This window comes from Oncorhynchus clarkii, chromosome 32, assembly GCF_045791955.1.
Source record: "Oncorhynchus clarkii lewisi isolate Uvic-CL-2024 chromosome 32, UVic_Ocla_1.0, whole genome shotgun sequence".
Classification (NCBI taxonomy): domain Eukaryota; kingdom Metazoa; phylum Chordata; class Actinopteri; order Salmoniformes; family Salmonidae; genus Oncorhynchus; species Oncorhynchus clarkii.
The window spans coordinates 25,663,915-25,673,705 of NC_092178.1; the positions used below are offsets into that span (position 1 = coordinate 25,663,915).

Sequence of the window (9,791 nt, forward strand, 5' to 3'; positions counted from 1 at the left end):
TTATTTTGTCCTTGACAAAGATAAAAGTAATCCCCAGGGGGCACAAATGAACACCCCGTCAGTGTGCACCTGCCAGAGATGTCTGTGTAGCGTAAGTCTTAAATGTGGGCCTGTTCAACATGGCAAAGCATTACAGAACATTCAGACAAAAATGTATTGAGTAGAATCAAAAATATGCTTGCCTTCCATTGTAAGAAAACATTATTGTGTCAGATCTTTTCAATCTTCGACATGCTAAAAGTTTCACCTCACAGAACCCCCATTGGCTCTCACAGTCTGCATGTTGTCAGACATTCTTCCATTTTGATACATCAACTCTATAGAACTGAGGTGAAAATAGACGAAGAGTATTGTGTGTGATTATTGTGTGACTCAAGTCTAGTCATGCGAAGGGAAAAGGCTATTTAGAAAGAATGAAGACCCAGACATACACAGAGCTTAATGTCAACACACAAAACGTAGGACTGACTTCTATTGGTGAGCTAATGAAAGGCGAGGTAGTCACAGTTTGACATCTTTTTTTAAATTACAATGTAAGTCATTAATTTACACATGCTTAGAGTGGCAGATCCTAAATTCCACATAAACCCACTTAGTCTCCCCTTGTGCAGAACTAAAATTAGACTTAAGTGGAAGTTAGAATTTTCCCCATAGAGAACAACTCATATCCTTTATACCAACCACAATAAAACATTAGACCAAATGTGCAAGAATCGCATGTCATTAACGCCATCACAACTTCATTTGTATGTCACTTTTTTAAAAATAGTTATAGAAAATCACAGAATTGCATACATTATAAAAGTTCATTTCACATATGTACTCATTGGAGTCTACAATAATATCATGTTACAACATTAGCTGGGCCACATGCTCGCTAAAGACTTTGAAGCATAACCCATTTTAAAGCAATCTCAACATATTAGGATTAAAGTTATGTATAGTAGTACGATTTTCCCATGGCATCAAAAGATACATCTACAATTGTTTTTCACAGTCACCAATAAGCCAATAACAACATCCATTGTCTTTGATGTGTTCTTTCTTCATAAGTTCCGAGTGGTTTTTGGCCTCCAGTACATTCCAGGTTGGTTCTTGGTGTCGAAACCACTGCATTATTCACATGGGTTAAACCTTACGAAGACTAAGACCGTCAGGTCCAAACACAGCACAATAAAACCGTGGCGCAATCAAGTGTGCGGTTATCTATATTTCTTGGGTCAGTTTACTTTACCCTGCAAGTCCCTGGATGCAAGTACACTACCTTGAAACTGGTTCTTGTGTCAGTGTTGGGGGTTGACCTGATAAAGCAGAAAGAGATCAAACAGCAGTGGAGAGTGGGGTTTCATATTAACACAGATAGTTGTTATTCAAGGATAAAGGGACATATAGCACTAAAGTAATATGAGGGCGATAAGAAGAACGGACATCAAAACAGGAGGAGCTTCTCAAAGGGTCTGATAAGTCTACAGTAACTTCTCTCTGAGACAGACCAACCCCCAAACACGGACGCAATATGTCAGAATCAAAAATACATTCACTACCCTGAGTGCATTATAATCCTTCAAAATACAGATGACACGATTCATAGTATAGTCTTCAAAGTCATGGTCTTTGGAGTAGTTTGCATATGCGTAATACTCCTCCCACCTAATTTACCAAGTGCAATTCTCTGGCTCCTTCAAGGTCCCAACACAGAATTCAATAGAACATACAATGTGTAACTATGGGTCCCAACCTCTCCAGCTGGGGACTGGTGAGATGCTCCATGGCATCAGGAGTGTTGAGGATGAGTCATCATGTTCTGACCGTGGTCCAGGGCAGGGGCATGCCAAACGCAGAGATCTGATGCTAAGAAATTTCGGCTTAAATCAAAATATAAAGGTATGAGATATATAATAGAACAGACAAACTTCATTGTCAACGCAATGAGGAAATTTGGCTTCAAAGTTCACACATAAAATGCAAATGACAACGAAAACATCAGGAGTACCGTAATTGCTGGACTATTAAGCGCACCTGAATATAAACCGCACCCACTGAATTATAAAAAAATACGTATTTTGTACATAAATAAGCCGCACATGTCTATAAGCCGCAGGTGCCTACCGGTACATTGAAACAAATGAACTTGGTCACTATCTTCCTCCTCCTGTGCACTGAAACCACTGAAGTCATCTCCTTCGGTGTCACAGTTAAATAGCCTCAGAATTGCTTCATCCGATGTTGGATTGATTTCATTGTCGCTCTCGTCACTTTCATCCGGAGGCAAATTCCCCGCTGAGCTCATGCTGCCCCTTCAACATGCAGCAGTCCAGCCTTTCGAAACCCGTTGATGATAGTGGATTTTTTGACAATGCTCCACGCTGTCAGGACCCACTGGCAGACTTGACCATAAGTTGCTCTTCGCATGCGGGCCGTTTTAGTGAAGAATTTCTCCCCACTTGTCATCCAAGCCTCCCACTGAACACGGAGCGCCACCTTAAATGCACGATTTACACTGATGTCGAGTGGCTGCAAATAATTTGGGCCATCTGCGTTTCTTCCCTCTGAAAACTTTTGTTGTCTTTTTGCACTGAGTCAGTTCCTCACGCTGCTGTTTCCAACGTCTTATCATCGACTCATTAAGGCCAAGCTCCCATGCAGCAGCTCTATTTCCTTTTCCAACAGCCAGATCGATCGCCTTCAACTTGAAAGTTGCATCATATGCATTGCGTGTCTTTGCCATGATGAGGGTGACAAAATTACTACCGTAATCAGAATGATGGGAAGTTTGAGCACGCTCGATTTACGTCACATTATGTGACGGTGCTCAGTTTTTTGGCGGCATGAATCTTGTGAAAGTGGGAAAAATCCATAAATTAGCCGCGTCATTGTATAAACCGCGAAGTTCAAAGCGTGGGAATAAACTAGCGGCTTATAGTCCGGAAATTACGATACTTTGTCATCAACTTACAGTGCCTTGCGAAAGTATTCGGCCCCCTTGAACTTTGCGACCTTTTGCCACATTTCAGGCTTCAAACATAAAGATATAAAACTGTATTTTTTTTGTGAAGAATCAACAACAAGTGGGACACAATCATGAAGTGGAACGACATTTATTGGATATTTCAAACTTTTTTAACAAATCAAAAACTGAAAAATTGGGCGTGCAAAATTATTCAGCCCCTTTACTTTCAGTGCAGCAAACTCTCTCCAGAAGTTCAGTGAGGATCTCTGAATGATCCAATGTTGACCTAAATTACTAATGATGATAAATACAATCCACCTGTGTGTAATCAAGTCTCCGTTTAAATGCACCTGCACTGTGATAGTCTCAGAGGTCCGTTAAAAGCGCAGAGAGCATCATGACGAACAAGGAACACACCATGCAGGTCCGAGATACTGTTGTGAAGAAGTTTAAAGCCGGATTTGGATACAAAAAGATTTCCCAAGCTTTAAACATCCCAAGGAGCACTGTGCAAGCGATAATATTGAAATGGAAGGAGTATCAGACCACTGCAAATCTACCAAGACCTGGCCGTCCCTCTAAACTTTCAGCTCATACAAGGAGAAGACTGATCAGAGATGCAGCCAAGAGGCCCATGATCACTCTGGATGAACTGCAGAGATCTACAGCTGAGGTGGGAGACTCTGTCCATAGGACAACAATCAGTCGTATATTGCACAAATCTGGCCTAAAGATATCCATAAAAAGTGTTGTTTAAAGTTTGCCACAAGCCACCTGGGGACACACCAAACATGTGGAAGAAGGTGCTCTGGTCAGATGAAACCAAAATTGAACTTTTTGGCAACAATGCAAAACGTTATGTTTGGCGTAAAAGCAACACAGCTGAACACACCATCCCCACTGTCAAACATGGTGGTGGCAGCATCATGGTTTGGGCCTGCTTTTCTTCAGCAGGGACAGGGAAGATGGTTAAAATTGATGGGAAGATGGATGGAGCCAAATACAGGACCATTCTGGAAGAAAACCTGATGGAGTCTGCAAAAGACCTGAGACTGGGACGGAGATTTGTCTTCCAACAAGACAATGATCCAAAACATAAAGCAAAATCTACAATGGAATGGTTCAAAAATAAACATATCCAGGTGTTAGAATGGCCAAGTCAAAGTCCAGACCTGAATCAAATCGAGAATCTGTGGAAAGAACTGAAAACTGCTGTTCATAAATGCTCTCCATCCAACCTCACTGAACTTGAGCTGTTTTGCAAGGAGGAATGGGAAAACATTTCAGTCTCTCGATGTGCAAAACTGATAGACATACCCCAAGCGACTTACAGCTGTAATCGCAGCAAAAGGTGGCGCTACAAAGTATTAACTTAAGGGGGCTGAATAATTTTGCACGCCCAATTTTTCAGTTTTTGATTTGTTAAAAAAGTTTGAAATATCCAATAAATGTCGTTCCACTTCATGATTGTGTCTCACTTGTTGTTGATTCTTCACAAAAAAATACAGTTTTATATCTTTATGTTTGAAGCCTGAAATGTGGCAAAAGGTCGCAAAGATCAAGGGGGCCGAATACTTTCGCAAGGCACTGTATGTGCAAAATGAAGTTAAGTCCACAGGTTTAGTAATATATACATAATTGGTTCAGGACCTTCATCATCAAGAACAACTTGTCATCCACATGATTCAATTAGGTTCATATTACAGCATTTGGTTTATAAAACCTATTTATTTGTGTCTGACAAAGACAATACAAGTCTGACTTGCCCAAGGAGCTACAACCTTAAGGCAACCAATCCACCTCTGGGATAGGCTTAAATAAATAGGATGTTCACAATAAAAAGTCACGGAAAGGATCTATCTAACAGGGGAAGAGATAACGTTGGATATATGCCACAACATTCACTCTATTAGATCTCTCTCACTCAGATACTAACCCAACCGGTTTCAGTGTTTCCTAGATTTTTTTTGTGCAGCGGTGGCAAAGGTCATGGAAGGGGGTGAATCACTGGGGAACTCCAGTCTGGATCATTTTTATGTAGGACTGTGAGAAGGTACACTATATATATAAAAAAAAGTATGCGGATACCCCTTCAAATTAGTAGATTCGTTTATTTCAGCCACCCCCTTTGCTGACAGGTGTATAACATGGAGCACACAGCCATGCAATCTCCATAGACAAACACTGGCAGTAGAATGGCCTTACTGAAGAGCTTAGTGACTTTCAACGTGGCACCGTCATAGGATGCCACCTTTCCAACAAGTCAGTTCATTAAATTTCTACCCTGCTAAAGCTGCCCCGGTCAACTGTAAGTGCTGTTATTGTGAAGTGGAAACGTCTAGGAGCAACAATGGCTCAGCCGCGAAGTGGTAGGGCACACAAGCTCACAGAACTGGACCACTGAAGCTCATAAATATCGTCTGTCCTCGGTTGCAACACTCCCTACTGAGTTCAAAACTGCCCCTGGCAGCATAATAATTGTTTGTCAGAAGCTTCATGAAATTAGTTTCCATGGCCAAGCAGCCGCACACAAGCCTACGATCACCATGCACAATGCCAAGTGCCCGGCAGTAGTGGTGTAAAGCTCACGCCATTGGACTCCGGAGCAGTGGAAACGCGTTCTCTGGAATGATGAATCACGCTTCACCATCTGGTAGTCCGACGGATGAAACTGGGTTTGGTGGATGCCAGGAGAACACCAGCTGACCAAATGCATAGTGCTAACTGTAAAGTTTGGTGGAGTAGGAATAATGGCCTGAGGCTCTTTTTCATGGTTTGGTCTAGGCCCCTTCATTCCAGTGAAGGGAAATCTTAACGCTACACCATAGAATAACATTCTAGACGAGTCTGTGCTTCCAACTTTGTGGCAACAGTTGGAAGGGAAGGCCCTTTCTTGTTTCAGCATGACAATACCCCTGTGCACATAGCGAGGTCCATACAGAGACGGTTTGTCGAGATCGGTGTGGAAGAACTTGACTGGCCTGCACAGAGCCCTGACCACAACCCCATCAAACACCTTTGGGATGAATTCGAACGCCAACTGCGAGTCAGGCCTAATCGCCCAACATCAGTGCCCGACCTCACTAATGCTCTTGTGGATGAATGGAAGCAAGTCCCCGAAGCAATGTTCCAACATCTAGTGGAAAGCCTTCACAGAAGAGTGGAGGCTGTTATAGCAGCAAAAGGGGGACCAACTCCATATCAATGCCCATGATTTGGGAATGAGATGTTCGATGAGCAGGTGTCCACATATGTTTGGTCATGTAGCGTAATTTCTGGTGACATTTTATAAGGGCAAGCTACAAAGCAAGGAAATTGAACTTGAAAAAGTAATGTAGTTTTTTTGGAATTTACAGCTGCTGTTGGTAAGTAATGATTCTGCTAGCTTTACTGCATCTTTAAAAATATATACATCAATTATATTTTCTATAAACTTTGTCTAGTTATATTTATTTAAGTTTACACTGAAAGCGTTTTTCCATCCCCTAAAATTTTCTGGGGTGGTTGGCAACAATTTATCAGTGGCAATGTGCTGCTGCTAAATGAATACAAGGGAAATACTGCGGTTTCAGTAAACGTGTGTCTTGAAGGACTCTAACCCCATCATAACAAGCGCTTAATGATGACTACAATAACACTGCACAGCACACACGTCAAGTCTCTTACCTGCTCTACTGTTGATCCTCATGTTCCTAGCATTCATATCAGAGTCTGTCTCCTTGGATATCTGGATACAATAATCATCTTCAACGTAAAACAAACAAACAAAGAGTGACAGTCAACTAACAGTGTCATAACAAATTAATGACAAATTAAGTATCACTTCAATAAGTACGCAAAATAAGGGGAAAGCTGTTGGAAATGTTTATCCGTGGAGAAGTTGCTTACTGTTATTGCTGATGGTTGATGCTTGATAGTTGCTCATGGTTTCGTTACCACTGTCGGATGTTCTCCTCTGTGACTTTTTGCACTGAGGTCTCTTCTTGCTCTTCCTGGTGCTGATCCTGATAAAATAGAATAGATAAATGGTATATCAACTTTACTGTCCATTTTACAAAGTAAATGTATTCATTCGCTGTCGCGATACGCAACTGCTTTTGCGCGCGCACACACACAAACACGTTGTGCCCTTGATCAAGGCCGTTAATCCCTACCAGTGAATGGTAGCTACCTGATGATGCCCTTGACCAGTCGACACTCTGCATCCTGCTCATCAAGCTGATGCTCTTCGGCCAGGTCACTGATAAGCTGGTTGATTTCACTGGTCTTCTTCAGGAACACTGAGTCTGAGGTGCAGTGGGCCAGCTCCTCGATCTGGTACTCAGAGTACAGCTCCAGAAGCTTTTGGGTGATCAGAGAGTCCACGTCACCCACACTCAGATCACCCATATCCCCCTCGTTCCAGGAGTAGGAGGGAGGGCTGTACCGTCTCCCTCCTCCTCCACCTCTTCCATTGTGTAACGGAGGCCTGGTAACGACCACCAGCTCCTTCTCCATTGTGGAAATGTGCACTTTGACCCCTCTGATGTAGACGTCCTCCGACCAATCAGAGTCACCACCACCACTCTCCTTACTGGTTTGGGGGTTGTTGGTCCCAAGGTGGCCCTGGAGACCACAGAGGCTGACCTTCTCCCGATCGTCATCTGGGGAGCTCTGTCTGGGACTAGGGGCCAGGATGGTGCTCCAACACACCCTGTAGAGTCCACAGGTCAGCACACTGCACACCCAGCTCTTACAGCTTCCTGGGGAGGAGTGGGCACAGGGACCACACCCCTGACCCCCTGAAGGAGAGTCTCCAGATCCAGGGATGAAGCCAATTGTCTCCTCTGCCTCCCTGCTCTGCGCGTTGGCCTTGTGGTATGTCACCTTTGGCCCCTGGTGCCTGTCCTCCACCGGGTCCACACATCGCTCCTCATAGCAGGACTCCAGGCTGGTGCTGTTGCCCCGGGAGAGGTGATGTTTGGGTCGCAGAGGGACGAGGCCTTTCTGGCCCCCTGGCTCGGACCAGGGTCTGGGGCTCCCTGTGCTGCTACTGGGCATGGTAGTTAACTAGAGCCAGGGCCTGGGAAAAAAAGAGGAAAGGGAGTGCATTACATTAATGTATGAAATATGTATGTTATATTTATAAAGAACATTGCTTAGCCCTGTCATAATAATCAGCGCCTTCAGACAAAGTAAGGTGGACGTGAATCAATTGACAACAACAATACTACATGGACATTAGGTCAATGACTGACTATATGACATGTCAAATGTATGCTGCAGGCCCTTGGTATGGCAAACCAAACTTGAAACATAAGTCACATGAGGCTGCAACCCCTGCCAATCCAAGAAACTATATCAATCATCACATATCCCTTAGTGACAAGCCAAGTTACACACAACATCCACGGAATAGATTGGGTATGTAGCCTACAGGATGTAGGGCTCAAATTAGTTGTTTTAAAATCAATGAAACACAACAAGATTAAATACACAAACTTAAACTTGGTTCAATTTCAGCCTTATTGGCGTTTGGCCTACACTACAATGACCCCTGCCCGTTTGTGTTCTAACCCAACATTAACCCGCTTGATTCATCTAAATCCAAGGGCTTGGTGATAAGATGGAAACTTGATTCAGGTGTGTTATTAATGTGATATGCCAGAAAATGGCGCCCTGGGTCTCCAGAACGCCATAGTCTATACGTTCAAAACCTTCTTTCACAGAAAGTAAACACGCCATTAATAATGGCATTATGGAAGCCAGCATGAGGACGGTGACAGTCCATTCAATGTAGGCTGCTGGAGTTGGCCAAAATGTAAACAAATGTGTCATAAGGTGAATGTACATTTTTTTAAAGGCTTTACAGGGAGTTGATATTAATTAAAACAATCCCCGAACAGTTGTTTGATAAACCGGCCGGGCCTACTTCATGTAATAAAAGGTTACTAATTTGCTGACACGCAGCAAAACAGCTTGTTGAGCTGGACGACGACGTTTTCAGTCGATTTATTTGTATTTATTTTACCTTTATTTAACTAGGCAAGTCAGTTAAGAACACATTCTTATTTTCAATGACGGCCTAGGAACAGTGGGTTAACTGCCTGTTTAGGGGCAGAACGACAGATTTACAGACTTCTGTCAAAATAAATTACAATAATTGTCAAGGTGCCATTTCCAAAATGCATATCCAATCAAGTATCGTATTTTGTTATATCTGTAGTGTATTGCTAAAGTTACACCTGGGTTTATTAATTTGCAGTATGCGTTTCCGTTTAAGCTACGTTTTACTCACGGCATGGGAAGAATGATCGCGGGTCTTTCCACCGAGTTTTCTTCCGTAAAGTTATATTCCTCAAAGAGCAAGAGCATTTGTATTATACTTTTCTTATTAAATTAAATTTACCACAAAACACACGGGGTTTCCCAAATTCCTGCTACAGCATTTATTTATTTTTTTACCTGCGAGACAAGGTAAACCAAACATAAACTCAACCAGAGAGTAAGAGGCGAAGCAAGATGGTTTACTCCGCCCAAAATCTGTCCACGAAAATAAATCCACGAAGAAATGTCAAGTGTTGAATTTGGTCAACAAAAAAATGGAATTGCTCATATCCCTAGTAAAAAAATCCTATAGGATTATGGATTTTTATCAGATTCTCACTATCCTATAGGTAAACTCAGCAAAAAAAAGAAAGGTCAATTTCAGGACACTGTCTTTCAAAGATAATTCGTAAAAATCCAAATAACTTCACAGATCTTCATTGAAAAGGGTTTAAACACTGTTTCCCATGCTTGTTCAATGAACCATAAACAATTAATGAACATGCACTTGTGGAACGGTCTTTAAGACACTAAC

At 42.5% G+C, this 9,791-nt stretch overlaps 1 protein-coding gene across 2 annotated transcripts; it reads right to left on the minus strand.

Moving 5' to 3' along the window:
• Positions 1-507: 507 nt before the first annotated feature.
• On the minus strand, positions 508-9,443 carry LOC139392068 (keratinocyte differentiation factor 1-like). Of its 2 annotated transcripts, XM_071139755.1 has the most exons (5): positions 9,228-9,443; positions 7,122-8,012; positions 6,839-6,954; positions 6,617-6,694; positions 508-1,865 (listed from the first exon to the last, which is right to left on the minus strand). In XM_071139755.1, the coding sequence occupies exons 2-5, from the start codon at positions 7,988-7,990 to the stop codon at positions 1,852-1,854; spliced, it is 1,077 nt and encodes a 358-aa protein (XP_070995856.1). In that variant the 5' UTR covers positions 7,991-8,012; positions 9,228-9,443; the 3' UTR covers positions 508-1,851. The 2 variants fall into 2 exon arrangements, with proteins under 2 accessions (XP_070995856.1, XP_070995855.1); XM_071139754.1 differs by lacking the exon at positions 508-1,865 and having other exon boundaries at positions 6,462-6,694; positions 9,228-9,342.
• Positions 9,444-9,791: the final 348 nt, after the last annotated feature.